Source organism: Adiantum capillus-veneris, chromosome 30, assembly GCF_014529385.1.
Source record: "Adiantum capillus-veneris isolate H3 chromosome 30, ASM1452938v2, whole genome shotgun sequence".
NCBI lineage: Eukaryota > Viridiplantae > Streptophyta > Polypodiopsida > Polypodiales > Pteridaceae > Adiantum > Adiantum capillus-veneris.
The window spans coordinates 105,764,963-105,790,067 of NC_140960.1; the positions used below are offsets into that span (position 1 = coordinate 105,764,963).

General features: G+C 45.2%; 1 protein-coding gene across 1 annotated transcript; it reads right to left on the reverse strand.

Moving 5' to 3' along the window:
- Nucleotides 1-610: 610 nt before the first annotated feature.
- On the reverse strand, nucleotides 611-4,439 carry LOC147418574 (soluble inorganic pyrophosphatase 6, chloroplastic-like). Its single transcript, XM_086507159.1, has 6 exons — nucleotides 4,099-4,439; nucleotides 3,630-3,790; nucleotides 3,425-3,525; nucleotides 2,570-2,751; nucleotides 2,336-2,434; nucleotides 611-1,005 (listed from the first exon to the last, which is right to left on the reverse strand). The coding sequence occupies exons 1-6, from the start codon at nucleotides 4,342-4,344 to the stop codon at nucleotides 913-915; spliced, it is 882 nt and encodes a 293-aa protein (XP_086363285.1). The 5' UTR covers nucleotides 4,345-4,439; the 3' UTR covers nucleotides 611-912.
- Nucleotides 4,440-25,105: the final 20,666 nt, after the last annotated feature.

Consider the following 25,105-nt stretch of genomic DNA (forward strand, 5'->3'; position numbering starts at 1 on the left):
TATACTATATCAATTATCTTATCACGTATATCGACTGTCGTGAATGCAGAGGATGGTTCTACCCATGCATTGTCATCATGCGGACTAAGGTAACCGCTACCCCACTCTTGAATTAACATGAGCTGATGCAGAAATGGGCGTCATATGGTCACCCCATAAGAATCCCAAATGACTCCATGTAACCTTCTCTCCATATATTCAGTAGACATTTTATCCCACCCCTTAAAGAGCAGCATACCTTAAATATCCAGTTTGCACAAAATTGTCACTTACTGATTGCGGCTCCTTACATCCTCACAATATGATGGATGTATGCCCGATGGCATACCATGTATACTCTATACATGGTATGCCATCCAACATTCTACTAAGAGCATCCGCAGCAGCATTATATGGACCTTTTTATGGCCTCTATAGCAGATCATCCTCTTACTATGATGAACAGACAGACAGACTAATATCGCTCCACACTGTCCAATATCATGACAATGAAAGGGTCTTTCCCGTAAATCCTTATCCATAAAAACCACTTTCACATGGTGATCATAACAACTTTTTCAGATGTAAGCTAGATTTGCTCACCAGCCAACTAGACACAAGACTACGAAAATCTCGGAATGTGTCACCTTGATAATAGAAGAATTATACAACATCAAACTACATTTGTCACGGGCATATAAATTTCAATAGCACTTGTGATCATTGCATTTGTCAAAGAATATCAACTCTTGATTCGGATTCTATTTGTTGACTAGTGTGGGCCGCTTCCCTTCCCAAGAGAAAGGGACCAAAAAAATCAGTATGCATGCCCCCAACATTGGGACTACCCCACCTTAATAAATGGGATACACCAATGCATGCTTCTTCGCAAAACTCACTCTTACTAACACCAAGCTATCATCATTAACAACTTCACACTAAAGAGAGGTCACCAGCTGCTGCTGACCTCATTACCAAGCTTGACCAAAATTTGTTCGTTTCGGAGATAACCTTCAATGCATAGTCCTGTGGAAACAACCAACGTTAACCTTTTCCAATTTTGTCGAACAAAGAACACCACCAATGTCATACCCCTACTATTGAGACGAGGCTCCATTTCCGAGCACGTTCCCACGATGATTCACATTACACACACATTCCATTTCCCAAGTGCCTTCTCACCCATTCTCATTACTCTCTCTCTTTCTCTCTCTCTCTCTCACACACACACACACACATATTTAACATTAGTAAACAGCCACACACTAATGGCATGCGCACATGCAAACATAATGTCATACATACACGTGTATCATTTGACTTAAAGCATTCTAAATCCAATGGTTTGGACAAAAAAAATTGTCTTCCTTGGACAAGAAAATGATTGTTGTGGGTTTTGACAGGCGAATATGTCTAGCTTTTTTACTATTACAGTACATTTTTGTGGGTCTATATGGCCAAAAAAGCAAAAAGATGAATCGCAATGAATACCAAACCTCAACATGCATCAGGAGGGAGTCACTGCCTCTTAATGGCTTATCGTAAATAAAGTAGGTTTTCTACTAACACTCCAAATCATGAAAAGATTTGTAAAGCCTAAGATGGTATAGTTAGTTTGACATGCATATCAACTAATAGGCTCAGTGACCCCCATTGAACGTATTCAAAACTAACCACTTGATTGCTTTGTTAACATGGATACACGTGTGTATTCTATCCTTTCTTAAATGTATAAAACAATGATATGTGTGTGAATTCTATCCTTTCTTAAACGTACTGAGGGTAACTATTGATAGACATTGAAGATGAAGACCATCAACATCTACTTTTATAATTTTAAGTTCTTGATATACAGGAAACTAGAATGCACCATCCATTCTTACTTTGACGAAAATTTTTGAAATACAAAAAAAGTTTTGTACTCATTGTTTTGAAGTCAGGAGTCGTGTTATGTAAAAGTGTTCTTCTGTGTGTGGATAAGTAATCTAATTATATAGCGCGCTCACACACACACCCTTCATCAAGTCAAGAAATATCTAAACTTACAAATTATAAGAGAGGCTTAAACACCAAGGCACCAAGAACAAAGAAGAAAAACTAAACCACCTTAATTATTATTAACCTTGTAAAAAGTAAAACAGACCATTATTTACCTGAAAATGCATTTAAAAGGCATTAGGCAAAAAAACTTAGAGACACGTTGCTTAATTCATATATCTCTTACTTAGGCTTGTTATCATCCTACATTTGGGAAAGTATGCTGACCTGACTAATTTAAAGCCTCAATTATAAACATTGCTATATAAAAAAGAACAAATACCAAAAGGGACATAGACAATCTGATCAAAGGACTCACCTTTCCCGCCGCTTTGTTCCCTAAACCGAACTTGTTAGCAGGCTTTCCATCAGGAATCTTATAATCTCTAAACCAATTTCGAATAGCTTCTAACGTACCCTGAGTAGCATCAAAATCCAATAATTTACACAAAGGAAGAGTATATGTGTGCAGGACTAATTACACTGTACGCACAAGCTCACTGCCAGATTGTAAGTAGAACTTGAGCAAGAACAAAACACTCAAGATAAATACCGGAAAATGTTTTTCGACATCATCAGCATCATTCACCAGAGTTGCTTTAGGATCATTGGCAGAAATAGCTATTACTTTCCAATCTAGCTCCCCTTCATCAATCATAGCCAAAATGGCAAGTGGCTTCACCTTAAGAACCTCTCCAATCTCTGCCCTTCTTTCACCAATCTCAACAACATCCACTACCATAAACAAGTCAAGAAGTTAGGCATCATGGATGCATTCTAATACAAAAAACCTAGATAGGGACAACAAAATTGGTAGGTGCCGTACACAATAAGATACAATATGCAGTAAATTCTTATGTATATTCTTTGTATGAGTCATGACAAGCATTTAGAAAATTTCATGTTTGGAAAAAGGTACAAGTTACAAACTCATAATAGTCATCCACAAGGCAATACTACGATCAGGTTCATCATGCATGGTACTGACTACATACAACATCTCCCCACATCAGTAGTGCACAATAGTCGGCATTGGAGTATAACTACATGATAATGAACGCTCCTCGCCACCTCCCGGGGCAGCGAACAGAAAGGGAAAACAAAGGCAAGCAAGCATAGATGCATGAGAACCACAGAAAGAAGTAAATAGATACATATTTGTGCAGTTCTCCTTAAAATGTCCATACAACTTGGCGGATTAAAGTGGGCACATCTCAAGCATTCAAGCTGTTAGAAATTGCATTTTTCCCCGTAACATTTGAGAAAAAAACGACTTCATAGACATCCAAAAAATATCGTAAGATACAGAAAGATTGAAAGCTGCATAATTGCAATTTTGAATGTAAACCTCAACATCAAGGAGCAAACCCTGATTATGTAAGGGCGTCTAGAAACAAATTTTCAATACCAGGGTCATTGTCTCCAAAAGCACCTTCAACTTCCACATTAGAATGTGAGGGATCTTCCCAGGTCTGAGGAAGCAGGCCATAGTTCCAGTTTATATTGTACCTGTACAAAGTGTCCACTTCAAGGAACTGTGTAAATCGGTTTGCTAGGATAAGAAACATCAAATAACAATACATACTCGACCACATCATGACAACTACACTTACGGGTAAAACCTCAGCTTCCCCTTCTTGGTATCCTGCTTGATTGGAGTATGAGGCTCTTCGGTTGCGACCTCCATTTTGGCACTACTTTCTTTAGGGATCTCGACCACAAAGTTAAGCAAGCCTTCACCGGCATGCAGGGGAATGTCGTGCCATGGCGATACCTGTCATCCCAGACTGCTTGTGTCAAATAAAGATTGAGACTGCCATGCCTTGTACTGTTGGAAAGGCTTCAGAAAATGCAGCTAAAACAATGGCAAGACTCAAGGAAGCATTTCAAAGATGACAAGACCCTCCCCGTGCTATGTCATACACAATCAAGCCCACAAGCTGATGTCTCGACGAAATCACCCAAGGATCAACCCACACAGATACAATTCAAGGAACATGATATCCACTAAGCTGGTCTGTATACCAGCTTTCATGTAATGCTGACAACCAAACATTGCAGAAGAAGAAGAGGAAACCACACCTTCTTGCCAGCTGAGTCGAAAAAGAAAACACGATACTCGAGTGTCTCGGGCTTCCCTTGCTCCTTCACCTCGTACGTAGAAGCCTGCAAAGTGGTGGTGCTAGACTGGCAGCGGAGAGAAGCGACGGAGCTGCGCTGGTAAGAGAAGAGGTGTGTGTAAACAGGCGATGCCGCCGTTGCAAGCCTGTTAGGACACGGCAGGAGAGGAAGAGAATACGTCGGGTGCAGTAGAGCCCGCATCGCCATAGCTCCCTTCAAGATGTTACGCCTGACGTGTACCTTCAGTCTCCCAGTTATGTTAAGAGGCGGAGGTCCAAAATGGGCCCACGAAAGAGAGACCTCAACGAAAGCCCGAGTCTTGCATTTGTCAAACAGAAGCTCATCGCATCTTTATGAAAAGCTAGTGATTGAACTCTCAAAACACACAAACAGGCTTTAGCTTTCATTTTGGCCACCCTTGGGATTTACAATGTTACACTCTTGACCTCTGCATTCACCTCGAGGAGGCGGCACCATGGGGCAACCCCTCAATACCCAAACCCACTACCTCACAGTTGGCAACCCGATGGGCTATCCAGACCTGTGGGTGCATTTCATTGTCCCATCTGGCAAAACACGGCATGTTATTCTCAATTAGTGTATGTAAGAGTAAACTCGCACTCATATCCACTCACACGATAGATCGAGATCACGTTTATCATGTCCTAGTTCCACGACGTTGATCCCATCGCTCGGGCTTCATTCAAGACCTCGTAGGAGTTAGAGTATACCTTGGTTGATTTTTACCTATTTGATGTTTTATCATGACTTTTCTCACATTGCATCAAGTAGGTGTACAAGCTCCCCCATCGTCTTCTGATCATGACGATGTTTATGCAATGGAAATGGATGTTTGAGAGATTGTTCATTGTTGAATTGACATCTTTTGTTGATGATTACAATGTGAATTGACTTGTTAATTATGATCACCCGTTATGGTTTTGTGCTAGTAGATCATGAGTGATAGGTGCAAGAAATGTGTGCGATGGCTTCTGGTAGTTGCAATAGTGTCACCACCTTTTGGATGTCGATATTCGAATACCCGAAAGAGCTAGTTGCATATGTGTTATCATGCTTGAAGGAAACAAAAATTGTTGCATGACATCAAACTTTCACGAAGGAATTATTTCATTGTTCAATTTAGTGATGCTTTACCATGGCCACAACACTCTTACATAGTTTTACGCCATAGATTAGTTAGTAGCTCTTGGGACAATCATTTATCATTATTTTTGTGAGGTCGTTACAAGCAATGACTATTTTACGCCGAAGTGAAATTTGTTTTTGAGCATTGACAATATTTATAAATAAATACCTAAAAGGCGGACATGCTCACTCTTACGTGCGGGGAGATTGCAAACATTGCTTGTGTTATGGGATTTGACTAACATTTATTTATTACAGCCGACAGGTGGCAAAGGCACACTTGGTTTATGGACTCTGCAAATGATAGCAAGTTTATGGATATTTTCTTATTAAAGAGCTCTTTATGAGCAATGCTCATTTTATGTCGTGGCAGACATTTGTAATCACTTTGAACATTGAAGAAATCTATAAATAAATATGTGCAAGAGGAAAATACTCACTCTTGCACGGGGGGATTGCACCAATGCTCTGTGTTTATCTTCTGATTTGCTCTCTCACGATATGTGTAGCACTCCAATCTCGGAGGTGCACATAACATGCTCATGGCTTGATCTTGCTCTCTCCTTTGCTCTCTACACGCGGATCTTGATGAGCAACATCTACGAACAATTATCGAGGTATTCATGTCTAATTCTGTGAATGCAATGTTGTTTTTTGTATTTTGTAGGGCCATCACATTTTTTAGCGTAGCAATGGTATCAAAGATTAGGGCTATGCTCGTGGTAACAATCAATCAAAGAGATCTAAAACTTGGCATCCAAGTGAGCTACATGATCTGCCTCTCAGGAATGTAGATTTGTGCGATTATTCACTAGAGATAAGTGTTGTTACATAATTATTTTATGCTATATTTAATTTTTTCTTTTTATTCCTCCTTGATGTTACATGTTATCGGTGTGTAATGTCTAAAAATTAACACATGAAACCTACTACATCACACATAGGCAAGGTACATCACACATAGGCAAGGTACAGAAGACCAAAGAATCATATCACAGAAAGAATCGAAAGTACTGGTATTCATTGCACAAAACAAATAATAAATGCTTACTACAAACGCATGCCACACCTAGCTTATAGACTTCCCTTCGCATACTGATTCAAAGAGTTGCACCGTTTTTTATCAGCACATACACCCTTTCAGACTCAACTAAGGTTCCTACGGCCTAACATTTGGCATGCACATATGACTCGATTCCACATTACAAGAAATTTATGAAGTGCACGAGCAGAAGCATGTGTGAGTGTGTGTAGCAATGAAGAAGAGGAGACCTTGTGTTTGCAGGGGCTAAAACTCACTCTCAATATGTGAGCCCCCTTATTCATTATGTACATAATGAATAAGTATAGTAGGCGAGCGCCTGGCCTAACCGGCCACATGGGGTTTTACCCCAACAACCTCCCACGTAAAAGCCAATGTGGTTGTGAGAGAGAAAAGAAAACCGTACAAAACCTTTGCAAGGCCATCACAAGTATGACCTTAGCCAACACCCACTAGCTCACTGAATTTGTGTGCATCTAGCTCTAATTCATAGAGGAAGTATAGAGCGATCGACTACATACTCCTCACCAAAGCCTCACACATCCTGCAAGTATCTCACCATACGCTGCAAAGTGCCCCTATGCTCAAGGCCAATGTCAGTCACTACACAACTGACTGCTCCCACTGCAAATGCACATATCGCAAATGCAATCTCGGGTCTTGAGGTCAGTATCTCGTAGATGAGACTCTCAAATGCTCATGCAATCCTGGCAATCTTTGTCAATCTGACCATCTTAGTCAAATCTGGCTCAGAACTCCACTCATGAAAATCACCCTGACACCCAAACTCCAATCCTTGTGAGAGCCGACTTTCGGAAATCAAAGAAAAAAAAAAGGAAAAAAAAACTCATTTCACCCCCCCCCCCCCCCCCACTCTCAGTACCCCCCCACCGTAGCTTATTCCCCCCCCCCCTTGCCCTACGGGCATTGGATAAACCCTCTCTCTCTCTCTCTCTCTCTCTCTCTCTCTCTCTCTCTCTCTCTCTCTCTCTCTCTCATTTCTTTCCTTACATACCCCTTCCCTAATATCTCTCTCTCTCCCAATTTACCCTCCCCGACCAGGCAGAAGCTTTGAAAAAACTCCCGACCCCTCTCTCATGCTCCCTCTGTGTGAGCCACATGAAACCCCCTTCCGCTCTTCGTATTCTTACACTCACTCTTACACTCACCCTTACATTACCCCCCCCCCCCCCCCCCCCCCACCACCACTCTTCCCCACCCCCTCTTGGCCCGCTAATATTCCCTCCCCGACCCCTCCTCCCTCTTCCCCACCCGCTCGCCTCACCCCCATCGACCTCATTCCCCTCCCCTCGGCCTCATTCCCCCCCCCCTCTTGGCCCACGGATATATTCCCTCACTCCACCCATTGACTTATCCCCCCCTCGTCCTCAAGCTCCCATGCAAGACAATCAATTCCCCCTCTCTCCCTCTCACCCACACATCTCCCATACCCCACTCCCAAAGCCTCACCCCTCCCTCTCCCTCACACACTCTCTCTCTCTTAGCGCGGATTCTCTCTCTCTCTCTCTCTCTCTCTCTCTCTCTCTCTCTCTCTCTCTCTCTCTCTCTCTCTCTCTCCGGGGCGCTCAGGCCACGCAAGCAAGGAATCCACTCCCTCTCCCTCTCACGGGCAGCGTCGCATAGGCTCGCCTCACACCATACACACACCCCCACAATCACCCTCCCCCTCTCCCCTCTCTCCCATCGCGCTGTGCGCGCAGTCCGCAAAGCACGCACACACACACCCATTCACCTCGCGCAACAATTCGCATATCACCCCCACACACACACCCACCCATTCACCTCGCGCTGTGCGCAGCAGTCCGCAATACACACACACACACACACACACACACACACCACACACACACACTCTCTACCCCTATTACCCCCCCCATCCGCCTTGCGCAGAAACAGGCCGCCGGCCATCCGCCAGAAGAAGAAAAAAAACTAAAAAAACTATATATACATTATATATATAAAGCCCCCCTTCCCACGCACGTTTTCGCACACACATACCTATACAAAACACACACACCCGCCCTCATGCACGATACATACACACACACACGCATATACGCACCACACCGCAAATACGAAGAAAACGGCTACGACATCAACAAACAAAAGAAGAAGGATCTAAAGCACGCGCCGCCAACAACAAAAAGAGAAAATGCACCGAAGGCATGCCCCGGCCGACTCCGAAAAGAAGTATGCTCGACACCGACGCACCGGCAGCACGCCATTTGCCGGCAACACACAACCATGACGCCATCCCAGTAATTTATAGGTTATTTTTATCATTATCTTCAGTTTTCACCCGAGGCATTATAAATTTCCATTTTTTGTAAATATCCTCTCTCTAGGTGATGGTCACAAAGGCCCTCCTAGAGATTCCCATCTTTTAATAACCTCCCAAAACAAAGCAAGGGTCAATCACACCGGGCCCACCACTTGCTTTGTCTCCCCGATTAAGCTTACCCTAACCACACTGGGATTACCATAATCCAAGCCGCCAACACCTATAAATTGGCACTGAGAGGTCACTATCGGGGGGGGGGGCAATTCATGAGGAACCAAGCATTTGGTAGAGTGTAGTAGGAAGGATTGACACTATCACCATCACAGGGAGGGGGCAATTCATGAGGAACCAAGCATTTGGTAGAGTGTAGTAGGAAGGATTGACACTATCACCATCACAGGGAGGGGGCTTCTGCGTTGGGTTTGCCTTGGGAATTGCACCATGCGAAGGGAACCACATCCATCTCTTGACTCCAATGGTCGATGCACACACGTATACACGCTCTTGGTGGTAAGTATTCACAATCATTGAGCCGTCTTAGAGTACGCACCAAGTAGGTTGCACCACCTCCTCTCCCTACCTCTCTACCACCACGGCATGCCACCTTGTAAATATTGCAGAAATAATTCACCCTCACACCCCGGAGGGTTTTCATCATTTGCAAATATTCTCTCTCTCTCTCTCTCTCTCTCTCTCTCTCTCTCTCTCTCTCTCTCTCTCTCTCTCTCTCGGTGTGTAGGATTGTGATGTTCATATCATCGTGGTCTTGCGTCCTAGCTGCTCAAAGCTAGGTGGTGCCCCATGTTCACTTTACCGTGGCAGGCTCGAGGCGCGCCATTCGGCCCCCGGCGTTTTAGAGGCCGTCGGGGTTCGGGGTCAGCTTTGCGTCCGTCATTTGGTGCCCCCATGGAGGAGGGCTTTTCTAAGACCCTTCAGTTTACAATGCTGAAAGTGATGCCCACTATCAATCATGGACGAGTGGCTGAAGGAGTTTTCTAACTGGAGGACGGAAGAAGAGGAGACGAAGGAGGCACTAGCCGCCTTCATTGAGGTGCTACTGCCAGGCTGCAGTGTCATCAGCGTTCAAGAGGTAAATTCTCTATCTTGTGTTGCTCGTTCTAACTATAAATCGAAAGCATTAGGTGGGAGATTGGTGAAGGGCCATCACTGTTGTCAACCAAGGCACACGGTCGATGAGTGCCAGCAACGAAGGCAGCGAAAGGGCTGAAGTCATCTACATCGACATTCATCGCAAAGAAGTCATTCACGTCAAGGAAGGGAAGCAAACAGTGAGGCCTCTTTCCCCTAAAGAAACTGCAGTCAAAGATATCACTCCAAAGTGGCCTAAAGGGCCTGCTCGAGCCAAAGGCAAGGAGAAGATAGGCTAGCCTGGAAACACATGACCCCGAAGGGAGAGGCATCTGGCCAAGCAAGTGCTTCAAGCTCAAAGAGCCGGGTTGTACCCACTTTGTCAAAGAGGAAGTCATCTGAAGCTATCTGAAGCTAAGCGGCGGAAGGTCGCCTACCGATTTGCACGACGCATGCGAGTGCTACCAATCCACTTCGACAATCCAGAAGAAGAAGTGGTGAGAAGATTCCCATGTCCTAGGGAAGAGTGGTTCGGCTACTGCTCTCGCTGTTTTGGGAAGCGAGTGGAGGACCTTCCTCCTCTCCCTGTACAACTTTCCCTGAAGAAGCTCTTTACCACGGGAGAGACCTAGTGGGCTCGAGACGAGCTGCAGCTGAATGGAGTAGAATTCATGCAACACGCCGATTACGGAAATTACCTACAATTGCTGTTAGCCAAAAGGCTAGGAGTGGTCAGACGCGTCGCCATCACCCCGTACGTGCTGAGCAACGAAGGAAAGGTAGAGCCCATGAAAGGCGACGACCTCTTGTGGATGTACCGACTCATCAACACTGGCACGGTAAGAGTATAAGTAAGTATTCCACCCTCTGTGCATGATGGAAAACGGGCCGACGGCATTCCTGTTCAGATTCTTGCAGCATATGCATGTGAATATCTATGTAGATAGGAAAATCTTCTACCAACAGAAGATCGTTTACCTATTCGGTGCGGCGGTACTAGGAGAAATCCTCAATTCCCCGAACCCTATCATTCTCCCCATACTAGATTACCATCATTCCTTTAATGTCTCTATTTTTATCCTATTTTAACCTATCCATCCACCCCTATAAAAAGCCGCTATGAGACGCTGTTGTTGATGTAAAAAAAAAAGAGAGAAAAAGAAAAAGGTTTGTAATTTTTCGAGTCACCACCATGGCAAGTGTTTCTTTCCCCACGTTTAGTGGAAAGAAGGGCGAGGATCTCACCACTGATTTTTTGGATGATTTCGACATTGCTTGTGTCGTCTCCAACAAAGATGACGACGCTTCACGACTTAGAATTTTTCCTCTACTGATGAAAGTAGAGGCCAAGTCCTGGTATGCTAAGGGCTGCTTTTGTAAAGAGGTTTGGTGGAGGCACAACCTCGGAGAAGCTATGGCAACTACTGACATAATTAAAGCAGGGAGGCCTGATGGAGTATGCCACCTACGAGTCAAAGTTTGTGGACTTATGGGAGAGATGGGTTGCCAAACTGGAGGAAGGCGAAGGAGCGCCTAATTTCCTAAAGAAAGACCGTTTCATTGCTGGTCTATGGTCGCCGCTTAGAGAGAAGGTGAAGGAAAGGTTTCCTGCAACATATGAGTTGGCAGTCGAAGTAGCCCGCCTTAAAGACAAGAAGCTGCGCATGCAAGCAAGAGTAAACGAGTCCGAGGAAACAAGCTCGGCCCGACCAACCCCAGTGGCTGCAACAACAGCCAATCATAGAGTCCAACCACAGGAGGCATCAGAAGAACAGCAAGACCTGCTGAGTCGCATCACCACCCAACTAGAGAGTTTATCTGTGCATCTGGCGCAACAAGGGCATGCATCTGGCAGAAACCCAGAACAAGATAGGGGACAACGAAGGCAGAACCCAGAGTACCACTGTTACAAGTGCGGGGAAGACGGCCATGGAATGTACTACTGTCCACACACGAGGAGGCAGAATTTCAATAGAGGGGGGAGATAGAATCAGATCTCTCTGCCAAGAGCAAGACCACCACCACCTAGGCAGCTAGAACCAATCCCACCGGTCCAAATCCTGCGACCACCTGTACAACAACAACCACCACCCCAACCTCTCATTCCGCCAATACCCCCACCACCTGCTGTGAACCAAGCGGTGAGTGTTATTAGCTTAGATGCTAAAGGGAAGGCGAAGGTAGAAGAGTCAGCTCGAGAGAAGCACAAAGGAAAAGCGAAGGTAGAAGAAGTGGATGCTATGGGAGTGAAGTGTGCGAGGCACGAGGAGGCATCTCAAAAAGAAGAGAAGATGAAAGGGAAGGCCGAGTCTAGCAAGCAAGCAGCTAAACCGCGGCGGAAGATAGGCATCGTGGACTTCTCACTAGGTGAGGATGCACAACCCTATGACTTAGTTCAGGATGTGTTAATGCAGGGCCCGAAGATAACTTGGCCCCAATTACTCCACCTTGCACCCAAAATGAGGAGGCAATGGACAAAAATGATAAGTACCAGGAAATTAAGACCACGGATAGCTGGGGCTATCTCTGGGAGGGATCTCGACGACATCCTGCCAACCATGGATGCTCACATCAAAGGGCAGCGGATTTCAAACGTCTACATAGATGGTGGCGCGCAAATATGCGTCATGAGTGAAAAGATGATGCACTATCTAGGTCTAGAGGTAAGTAGGCCGGCACCCTGCCGAGCCAAGATGGCAAACAATGTAAGAGTAAAATGCGTAGGCATTGTAAATGCGGTCAAAGTAAAAGCATTCAATACAGAAGTGGAGGTAGACATCTTCGTCATGCCACACAAAGGGGAGGGCTACCCCATCATTCTTGGAAGGATTTGGCTTATGGCTATGGAAGCTAAACAAGACTGGAGCACCGGGATGATCCAGATGAAGGATGCTAAAGGAAAGTCCATATTCTACAACATGAGGACTGGAAAGCAGCGCAATATGATCTTGGAGGCTTCAGAAGACGAGTCCACCAGCGACTACTCGTCTACCTCAGAAGAAGACACAACCACCACCGACGGGAGTGACAGTAGCATCGAAGTAATGGGAGTCATTCTTAAAAACCCAGACAGATTAGCACAATCTGAAGCAACCTCGGCAAACCAAGAGGGATCATCAGGTATGCAGTCATTGGAAGATGCAGGTAAGCTACAAAAAATGCTCTCAAATGAGTTAACCAATGAAGAAAGGAAGGAGTACGTCTCCATGTTAGGTAACTTCACTACTTTGTTCATTGATGGCTATGATAAGATCACATGAATTACAGTAGTGCAACACCACATAAAGCTCAAGGAAGGCAGTAAACCCATAGTACAAAAGCTCAGAAGACTTGGAGTAATCCAACAAGAGGCATTGCTTAAAGAAGTGAGAAGTTTGCTACAAGCAGGTTTCATCTACCCGGTCGAAGACTTAGAATGGGTCTCCCCAGTAGTAGTCACACCAAAAAAAAATGGTAAGTGGAGAGTCTGTGTGGATTACAAACCTCTCAATGCAGCCATGAAGAGAGACCACTTTCCCCTCCCATTCCAAGATGAAATACTCAATGAAGTGGCAGGTCACGAACGCTACACAGTATGCGATGGCTACTCAGGATACTTCCAGATTAGCATTGCGGAGGAGGATCAGAAGAAGACAACCTTCATCACACCTTGGGGATGTTTTGCCTACAGAGTGATGCCGTTTGGCCTCACTAACGCCCCAACCACATTTCAATGCTATGTGACTTTTGTTTTCCAACCCTACTTTGAAACATCAAGACGGGTTTTCATAGATGATTTTTGCATCTATAGCTCACGAGCCCTTCATTTAAGCAAAGTCTATGATGGCTTAACCAGACTGCAAACCCTGGGTGGCCAACTCAACGTGGACAAGTATCACATTGGTGAGAGCCAAGTCACTCTCCTTGGTCATGTAATTTTAGAAGAAGGAATCGAGGCTGACCCTAGCAAGATTCAGGCTCTGGTATCTATATCATCACCCACCACTGCCAAGCAGCTGGTTTCTTTCCTTCAGAAGGTAAGATACTTAAGCAGGTTCATTCACCTGCTATCTCAAGTGGTCCTTCCCCTACAAAAACTCACCCAGAGGGATGTTTTCTCATGTAGTGAAGAGAATGAGCAGCAGTTTACTGAGGTGAAGCAAGTCCTAGCTAAGCGTCCCAGTATTTCACCTCCTAAGTGGGACGAGCCATTTTATGTGAACCCTAGTGTGGGGAATGATACACTGGGAGCGGTGCTAATGCAAAAGGATCCCAAAAATTCTTTCATGCGCCCTATTTACTTCTCTAGTCGAGTCATGACCCCATCAGAAAAAGGATTCACCGAAGTAGAACACATGGTTCTGGCACTAATGTTTGCTACCACAAAGTTCCGTTCCTATCTCCTGCCTAGACCATTTGTAATCCTGACAATGGAAGAGGTTTTCCCATATGTAATATGACACATGGATGTCTCATCTAGGATCTCAAAGTGGTTAATTAGATTACAAGAGTTTGACTACACCATGAAAGTAGAAAACTCCACTAGGGCTAGTTTAGCGGGAATTCTCACTCATCGCCATTATGAGAAGAAGCTGAAGGTCAACACGGAAGCAAAGGAAGGAGCACCAGCGAAAGAAAGTCCTAAGCTAGAGAGAGCTCACTCTCTTTTCTTTGACGGAGCATACAAGAGAACAATGGATCAGTTTGCAGCAGGCATGGTCATTTTCAATGAACAGCAAGAAAGAGTATTCTCCATGGGGCAGTTATTACACTCCCACTCCAACAATGAAGCAGAATATGCAACCCTAATCCTTGGGTTGGAACAATGTATTTCACAAAGAATTCAGCGCTTGAATGTGTTCGGCGACGCTTTGCTTTTGATAAGGCAGATAAATGGCACCTGGGAGTGCAAAAATAAGGTTTTACTTGGTCAACTTCGCCAAGTTAAGGACCTTCTGAAGAATTTTGAAGCAGTGAAGCTCTTCCATGTCCCCATAGCAGAAAATAGAGACGCAGATGCACTAGCTAAAGAAAGAATACAAGATGTTCACGTAGGAGCAATCAAATTAAAACTACCCCTCTTCCAAGGTAGTGATGCTATGCCTGATATCATCAGCTTTCTAGATACAGGAGAATGTCCAGCAGGACACACCAAAGGCCAAAAAAATGGCTGGTAAGGAAGGCTACTAGGTACCGCCTTATAGACGACCACTCTTATTGTAAGGGCAAAGATCAAATTCTCAGGCGGCGGGTGCCAACCTCCAGTGAAATCACAGAGGTAATTTCAAGTTGCCATGACGACATCTGCGGCGGTCATTTTGCTCTAGATATCACCAGTAGGAAGATTCTACAGGCATGATACTTTTGGCCTAGTTTGAACAGAGATGTACACCATTGGTGTAAAACATGTAAGGATTGTCAAGTGGCCAGTGATCGTACGTTAACCTACGAGCCACAAACCCCTATCATTTCATATGGTCCTTTTGAGAAATGGGGAATAGATGCAATCGGTCCCTTACCAAGGGCCCAATCAAGTAAACTGTACATCATAGTGGGTGTAGACTACATGACGCGATGGGCAGAAGCAACGGCCACCACCCGTATTACAACCCAAGAGGTGGCAAAGTTCATTTTTGAGCATATCGTTTGCCATTTTGGCACTCCTCTTGAGATAATATCAGATAGAGGACCAGGATTCATAGGTGATTTGGTGGGAGAACGGATGAAGAAGTTAGGCATCACACACCGGCATTCCACACCATACTACCCACAATGCAATGGTCTGGTAGAGAGGGTAAATGGAATGATTTGCAAAATCATCACAGAACAGGTGAACAACCACACAGGAGACTGGGATAAACATCTCATGGAAGCTCTTTGGGCCTACAGAACAACGTTCCGAACATCACTAGGTTTCACTCCTTTCCATCTAGTTTATGGGAAGGAGGCAATTCTACCCATTGAGGTACAAATAGCCAGCTTACGAGTCTTGGCTAGCCAGACACACCGTCTAATTGTAAACCTCCAAAACCACATCTTGGATCTAGAGAGACTCCAACTGGATAGGGAAGAAGCAATCAATCACTATAGTGCACAGGTAGAACGACGCCGACTCACTTTCAATGAAGGGCTTAAAGAAAAAGGACTGGAAACAGGCATGTTAGTACTGCGATACGACAACAGATTTGACACTAGGAAGGATAAGAAATTTCAACCCAGATGGGAAGGGCCATTCACCATCAAGAAGCGCTATGACAACGGCAGCTATAAGCTGATGGAAGCAGATGGGAGAATTCACAAGACTAGAGTCAACGGATGGAGACTGAAAAGGTATTTTCTTAGGTTTGACCCATAATTCGTGCTAGACATTCCAGAAGAGGGAGAAGCCTCTAACTCTACAGCTGAAGAAGCAGAAGAAGGGCTAGAAGCATGAATAGCTCTAGCCAAAAGGGAGAGGGCTAATGATAGCCGACTTTCGGAAATCAAAGAAAAAAAAAGAAAAAAAACTCATTTCACCCCCCCCCCCCCCCCCACCGTAACTTACCCCGCCCTACGGGCATTGGATAAACCCTCTCTCTCTCTCTCTCTCTCTCTCTCTCTCTCCCCCTCATTTCTTTCCTTACATACCCCTTCCCTAATATCTCTCTCTCCCAATTTACCCTCCCCAGCCACGCAAAAGCTCTGAAAAAACTCCCGACCCCTCTCTCGTGCTCCCTCTGTGTGAGCCGCATGAACCCCCCCCCCCCCGCCCCCCCCCCCCTACCACTCTTCCCCACCCCCTCTTGGCCCGCTAATATTCCCTCCCCGACCCCTCCTCCCTCTTCCCCACCCGCTCGCCTCACCCTCCATCGGTTTCATTCCCCCCCCTCCCCCTCTTGGCCCGCGGATATATTCCCTCACTCCACCCATTGACTTATCCCCCCCCTCGTCCTCAAGATCCCATGCAAGACAATCAATTCCCCCCCTCTCCCTCTCACCCACACATCTCCCATACCCCACTCCCAAAGCCTCACCCCTCCCTCTCCCTCACTCTCTCTCTCTCTCTCTCTCTCATCCCAAAGCCGGTGAGCCCCTCCCTCTCCCTCACACACTCTCTCTCTCTTAGCACGTATTCTCTCTCTCTCTCTCTCTCTCTCTCTCTCTCTCTCTCTCTCTCACCCGGGCGCTCAGGCCATGCAAGCAAGGAATCCACTCTCTCTCTCACGGGCAGTGTCACATAGGCTCGCCTCACACACCATACACACACCCCCACAATCACCCTCCCCCTCTCCCCTCTCTCCCATCGCGTTGTGCGCGCAGTCCTCAAAGCACGCACACACCCACCCATTCACCTGGCGCTGTGCGCAGCAGTCCGCAATACACACACACACACACACACACACACACACACACACACACACACACACACACACACACACACACACACACACACACACCACACACACACACTCTCTACCCCTATTACCCCCCCCCATCGGCCTTGCGCAAAAACAGGCCGCTAGCCATCCGCCAGAAGAAAAAAAAAACTAAAAAAACTATATATATATTATATATATAAAGCCCCCCTTCCCACGCACGTTTTCGCACACACATACCTATACAAAACACACACACCCGCCGTCATGCATGAATACATACATGACGGTGGGTATTCATGTGTGTGTATGTATTCATGCATGAATACATACACACACACACACACGCATATACGCACCACACCGCAAATACGAAGAAAACGGCTACGACATCAACAAACAAAAGAAGAAGGATCTAAAGTACGCGCGGCCAACAACAAAAAGAGAAAATGCGCCGAAGGCATGCCCCGGCCGACTCCGAAAAGAAGTACGCTCGACACCGACGCACCGACAGCACGCCATTTGCCGGCAACACACAACCACGAGGCTATCCCAGTAATTTATAGGTTATTTTTATCATTATCTTCAGCTTTCACCCGAGCCATTGTAAATTTCCATTGTTTGTAAATATCCTCTCTCTAGGTGATGGTCACAAAGGCCCACCTAGAGATTCCCATCTTTTAATAACCTCCCAAAACAAAGCAAGGGTCAACCACACCGGGCCCGCCACTTGCTTTGTCTCCCCGATTAAGCTTACCCTAACCACACTGGGATTACCATAATCCAAGCCGCCAACACCTATAAATTGGCACTGAGAGGTCACTATCGGGGGGGGGGGGGGGGGGGGGCAATTCATGAGGAACCAAGCATTTGGTAGAGTGTAGTAGGAAGGATTGACACTATCACCATCACGGGGAGGGGGCTTGTGTGTTGGGTTTGCCTTGGGAATTGCACCATGCGAAGGGAACCACATCCATCTCTCGACTCCAATGGTCGATGCACACACGTATGCACGCTCTTGGTGGTAAGTATTCACAATCATTGAGCCGTCTTAGAGAACGCACCAAGTAGGTTGCACCACCTCCTCTCCCTACCTCTCTACCACCACAGCATGCCACCTTGTAAATATTGCAGAAATAATTCACCCTCACACCCCCGAGGGTTTTCATCATTTGCAAATATTCTCTCTCTCTCTCTCTCTCTCTCTCTCTCTCTCTCTCTCTCTCTCTCTCTCTCTCTCTCTCTCTCTCTCTCTCTCTGTGTGTGTGTGTGTGTGTAGGCTTGCGGTGTTCATATCATCGTGGTCTTACGTCCTAGCCGCTCAAAGCTAGGTGGTGCCCCCTGTTCACTTTACCGTGGCAGGCTCGAGGCGCGCCATTCAGCCCCCGGCGTTTTAGAGGCCGTCGGGGTTCGGGGTCCGCTTTGTGTCCGTCACTTGGAATCCATCCTTGTGTCCCTCGCATTTCACATGCGCACCAAGATGATTTGTATGTCATGAACCCTGTGTGGCAAGAGCAATGCCTAGCTCTAACTCTTATGCATCAGCCTCTGACCTAAGCATATCCATGAATGATTGAATGACGACTGAATCATCATATCCATGAATGACATGCACTGCTGTACAACAAGCTTAACATGCTCACAAACTAGAGCATCATGCAACCTATCCACAAAGGAGACATGCCTTGTCTCTCTGCATGGCTGCATACTCACGAAGACTGTGTTGTCTCCCACGTGACGTACTCACATCGCATGAATCGTGCCAACACTAGCACCTCTTGCTATGACTAGTTGTCCACAATGAAATATGAAATTGTGCTTGTTCAGCACTACCTGGCATCCATTGTCTTGTAATTGACTCACAAAGATCAAGCTCGACATCAAACCTGGCACATGGCATACATCTCGCAACACATATGATGCACCACTTTGCAATAATAGCATGATATCTCCTGCACCAGCAGCTATGTCATGTATTGAACTATCAGCTAGATACACATGTCCAAGCATACCACTAGCATATGTGCTAAACCACTCACAACTTGGTATGATGTGAAACCTAGCACTCCCATCTAGTATCTAATGTGAAGGTAATGTGTCATCAAAAATCGACATAAGAAAGTCAGGAGTAAACATGGAAGCAAAGTCGATATCTCCGTCATGCGTAGCCACATATGCTACATCTGCTCCCACATCATTTAAAGTGATAGCATCCCTCTTGTGTTGTCTCTTGCATTGTCATCCATAAAAAAAAATTCCTGCGTACTATTAGGAAATAAGACGTAGCTAAATAGATAATTCAGTAGATTACTTAATGGAGAGAGACAGATTTATATACACGAGATTATAGAGTAGAGAGAGAGAGAGAGAGAGAGAGTACACACGATATACGTGGTTCACCCAATGTGGGCTACGTCCATGGGAAAGCAGCCACTCAATGGCTTTAGTACTTCAAAACAAGAAGTAGTTTACAAAGGGATTATACCCTTAATGGAGCTCCCACCTGGCTTCACTCTCACCATCTCACACTCACCTTGTTGCATCAACTTCACACTATGAAATGTGTGTAGAAATGGCCTCCTTTTATAGGCCAAAAGGGCTGCCCTCTCTTATGAGAGACAACCATGTGTAGCCGCCCTTGTGCGAATAAGTCCAAATCGGACCCTCCAATCCGCCCATGTGTGGCCGCCCTTGAGAAGACAAGTCCGCTTTTGAATTCGGCCACTGGCCACCGGCCATTGAATTCGGCCACCGGCCATTGACTTCCGACCACTGGCCATCGGCCATTGACTACCGACCACCGGCCATCGGCCATTAACGAACAAAATATGTACAAAGATTACTTGGAAAGAAAACAAACAAAAGAAACAGGTGATGAGTACATGGAGCTTGAGGACGGTGAAGACTCAAGGACTGCAAACGGTGACAATGTGCAACAACGTAAACCAAATGAGGAGCCTCAACCTATTCCCCGAAGATCTACAAGAGCAAGTAGACCTCCAGAAAGGTTTGTTCCTTCCTTCAACCATCTCTTGATCTGAGATTCTGGAGAGCCGGAATCATATGAAGAAGCTATGCAACATGAATCCAAAGAAGAATGGACGAAGAGCATGCAAGTGGAGATGGACTCACTACATCGCAACCAAACATGGGAGTTGGTTGAGTTGCCTAAAGGTAAGCGGGCACTTCAAAACAAATGGGTGTACAAGCTAAAGGAAGAAGAAGGTGGGAAGAAAAGGTACAAGTCTAGGCTTGTGGTAAAAGGTTTTTCTCAAAAGAAAGGTATTGACTTCAATGAAATATTTTCTCCTGTTGTAAAAATGAACTCAATTAGGCTTGTCTTAAGCCTTGTGGCTGCTCATGATCTAAATCTCGAGCAAATGGATGTAAATACGGCATTCCCTCACGGTGACTTAGAGGAGGAAATCTACATGCTTCAACCAAAGGGGTATGAAGTAAAAGGTAAGGAGAAAATGGTTTGCAGATTAAAGAAGAGCTTGTATGGTTTAAAGCAAGCATCAAGACAATGGTACTTGAAGTTTGATCGATGGATGTTGGATCATGGATTCACAAGATGCAACTCGGATCACTGCGTCTACACGGAGAATTTGGGAGATGGGAAATTCATCATCCTAATGTTGTATGTTGATGACATGTTGATTGCAAGTGCTAACATGCAGGACATCAAAGACCTAAAAGAGGAGCTGTCCAAATCTTTTTTAATGAAAGATTTAGGTGCTGCAAAGAGGATACTTGGTATGAAAATATCAAGGGACAGGACGAAGAAGACAATAAAGCTATCTCAAGAAGATTACATCAAGAAGGTACTAGAAAGGTTTGCAATGCAAAATGCAAAACCAGTTTCTACACCTTTGGCTGGTCATTTTAAACTAACCAAGGATATGTGTCCAAAGACACAAGAGGAGATAGCCTATATGTCTAAAGTTCCATATGCTGCAGCGGTAGGTTCTCTAATGCATGCTATGGTCTGGACAAGGCCAAACATTGCACATGCAGTGGGAGTTGTGAGTAGGTTCATGGACAACCCAGGTAAAGAGCATTGGCAAGCTGTGAAGTGGATACTTAGGTATCTAAAAGGGACAACAACAAATGCTTTGTATTTTGGAGGAACTGATATTTTTCTAGAAGGGTATGCTGATGCAGATATGGCAGGTGACAAAGATACTAGAAGGAGCACTACTGGCTATGTGTTCACGGTTGGAGGCACAGCAGTTAGATGGGCTTCAAAGCTGCAGAAAGTGGTTTCACTTTCTACCACGGAAGCAGAGTATGTAGCAATGACGGAGGCAAGCAAAGAAATTATGTGGCTTCATAGATTCTTAGAAGAGCTTGGATTCAAACAAGACAATTGTGTCTTGTACAGTGATAGCCAAAGCGCTATCCATCTTGCGAAGAACTCAGCCTTTCATTCAAGGACAAAGCACATTGAGGTGAGATATCACTTCATACGCACTCTTTTGGAAGAGGGACAACTAAAGCTAGGAAAGGTGCATACAAGTGAAAATCCTGCAGACATGTTTACAAAGGTGGTCAACAAGGAGAAGGTGAGCTTTTGCTCATCTTCAATCGGCATTCAAGGATAAGAAGCCTGAATGGAAAGCAGTCACAGGTTTGGTTTGGAGATCAGTCTCCAAGTGGGAGATTGTTAAGTATGGAGCCTGATTTACCTTTGTAATTTTCTGTGGTAAAAGCGCACATTTGTAAGGCCCCCATTAAGCCCCCATTTGTAAAAGTCTCCTTCTCCATAGCCAATGAAGAAACACTTTTTGGACTTTGCATCTAACTTTGATCTTAGGCTTCTATCTATGTGCATGAAAGCCTCACACCCAAACACTTTGAGAAATGCATAATTCACCGGTTTACCTGTCCATGCCTCTTCTGGAACTCCCCCATCCAATGCCGTTGAGGGTGACCGATTGATTAAATACACAGACGTACTTACAGCTTCCGCCCAAAGCTCAAGCGGTAGGCTTGCATGTAGCCGCATGCTTCGTGCTCGTTCCATGATTGTCCTGTTCATCCTTTCCAAAATCCCATTTTGTTGAGGTGTCCTTGGGGTTGTCCTTTGCCTCCGAATGCCATTGCTAGCACAAAAGCTTTCAAAAGCTTGGCTGCAATATTCGCCTCCATTGTCGGATGTGAGGCATTTAACCTTGGTACCTGTTTCATTCTCCACAAAGGCTTTCCACCTTTGAAATATGGAAAATACATTGGATTTATTCTTCATGACATAAACCCATGTTTTTCTAGTCGCATCGTCTATGAATGTTACATAGTACAATGAGCCACCAAGTGATGGTGTACTTGCAGGACCCCAAACATCAGAATGAACCAACTCAAGTTTTTTATTTTTTCTTTCATTTCCTGATTTTTGAAATTTTACCCTCTTTTGTTTACCATAAACACAATCTTCACAGAACTCTAAGTCCACTTCTTTCACACCTGGTAGAAGCTTCTTTGTTTGAAGGATTTGCATTCCTTTGGCACTCATATGCCCAAGTCGGTAGTGCCACACAGCACTGTCAACTTCTGTAGTTGCTGCACAAGCTGAAGGTTGCGTGCTAACAGTACACAAGTAAAGTGTACCGAGTTTTTCACCCTTGGCAACCACCAAAGATCCCTTTGAGATCTTCCACCGTTTGTTTCCGAATGCAATGTTGTGACCTTCATCGTCCAATTGTCCTGTAGAGATCAAATTTTTGCGAAGAGAAGGAACATGCCTAACATTTTTAAGCTTCCATTCATTTCCGTTAGCAGTTTTGACAGAAACTGTACCTTTGCCGACAATCTCACAAGCTTCATCATCTCCCAAGTATACATACCCAAAATTACCTTTGGTGTAGTCTTGGAAATGTTGCTTGTGTGGTGTCGCATGGAATGAAGCCCCGGAATCTACTATCCAGGAATTAGACACATTGTCTAATGAGAGAATTAGAGCATCTTGCTCTACTTTACCTGCCACATTGGCCTCCGATGTTGGCTTGTTGTCTTGAGACTCTGTCTCCTTCTTCTTCTTGGACCAGCAATCCTTCTTGATGTGGCCCTTCTTGCCGCAGTTCCAACATTCAAGAACTGACTTTGTGCGTGACTTGCTCCGCCTTGAGCGATCACGACCCTTTTGGTTTTTGAACCTCTCCTTAAGCCTTCCTCTTGTTTCCACTGATAGTGCAGCACTTGATGATTCTCCTGTGCTTCTCCTTCGCATTTCTTCGCTTAGGAGAACACCCACAACATCATCAAACTTAAGAGTATTTGTGCCAGAGATAGAATTACTTACAGCCATCACAAGGCTGTCCCAACTATCCGGTAGAGATGATAGTATAAGGAGAGCTTGCACTTCGTCATCGAAATTGATTTTCACTGATCGAAGTTGACTTATGTTTGTGTTAAAGTCATTTAGGTGTTCTGCAACTGAACCATTCTCTGCCATCTTTAGATTGAACAAGCGCTTCATAAGAAATACCTTATTGGATGCCGATGGTTTCTCGTAGAAGTCATCAAGTGACTTCATCAAATCCTCCGTGGTCTTCATCTCCGAAACATTGAAGGCCACCGTTGACGCCAAGCTTAACCGGATTGTTCCCAGTGACTTGCGATCAAGGACAATCCATGCTTCATCTGCCATTGTTGCGGGCTTCTTCGCAAGACCACCTAGTGGCAAATAGAGGTCCTTCTGGTAGAGATAGTCTTCAATCTGCATCTTCCAATGTTGGTAGTTTTTGCCGTTGAACTTCTCAATATTGAGCTTCCCTTCCTCCGCCATAACTCCCACTCAATTCAAGGAATCCTTTCCTTGAGATAATTTAGCTACGAACAAACCTTGCTCTGATACCAGTTGTTAGGAAATAAGACGTAGCTAAATAGATAATTCAGTAGATTACTTAATGGAGAGAGACAGATTTATATACACGAGATTATAGAGTAGAGAGAGAGAGAGAGAGAGAGAGAGAGAGAGAGTACACACGATATACGTGGTTCACCCAATGTGGGCTATGTCCACGGGAAAACAGCCACTCAATGGCTTTAGTACTTCAAAACAAGAAGTAGTTTACAAAGGGTTTATACCCTTAATGGAGCTCCCGCCTTGCTTCACTCTCACCACCTCACACTCACCTTGTTGCATCAACTTCACACTATGAAATGTGTGTAGAAATGGCCTCCTTTTATAGGCCAAAAGGGCTGCCCTCTCTTATGAGAGACAGCCATGTGTAGCCGCCCTTGTGCGAATAAGTCCAAATCGGACCCTCCAATCCGCCCATGTGTGGCCGCCCTTGAGAAGACAAGTCCGCTTTTGAATTCGGCCACCGGCCACCGGCCATTGACTTCCGACCACCGGCCATCGGCCATTGACTACCGGCCACCGGCCAACCGACCGGTTGTTTTCCGACCGTCGTCCGGCCATAACATTCCGGTGAAAAAGAATATTCCGGCGAAAAAAAAGTCTCAGGGGCCTCTGCCCCCGAGGCCTTTAAAGTTGCCCTTGATTCTTGTCCGTGAAAATTCTGGTTTCCAGTGAGTGATTTTCCTTCACGCACGATGGCTTCTCCTCATAATGGGGGCCTTACAAATGTGCGCTTTTACCACAGAAAATTACAAGGGTAAATCAGGCTCCATACTTAACACGTACATGCCTTGTATGACCACAATGCCAACACACAACATCTCTATGTTTGCAAAATCGTCCTTTGACTGTAGGCATCTCTCTAGAGTCATTTGTGCCAAAAGCATTGCACAATCTTTGCCATAAATCTCTAGTTGTACATGCATCCAAACCAATGCGATAGACATACTCACCAAGGTATAACATGATCGTCAAACTTGCAAGATCATCCAAGTCCTCCCTCTCATTGTCAGTCATAGACTCTGGCCTAGCATCCATGCCTTGTAGTGGCAACACTTGGCCCAACTGAGTCAATGCATCATGCATACCTGTTTTCCAATGCTCAAAGTTTGAACCATCAAACTTCGTATAGAAAAGCACAAACCCTTGACAATGATGTACATGCCAAATCCATGGCGATAACCTGTGACAAG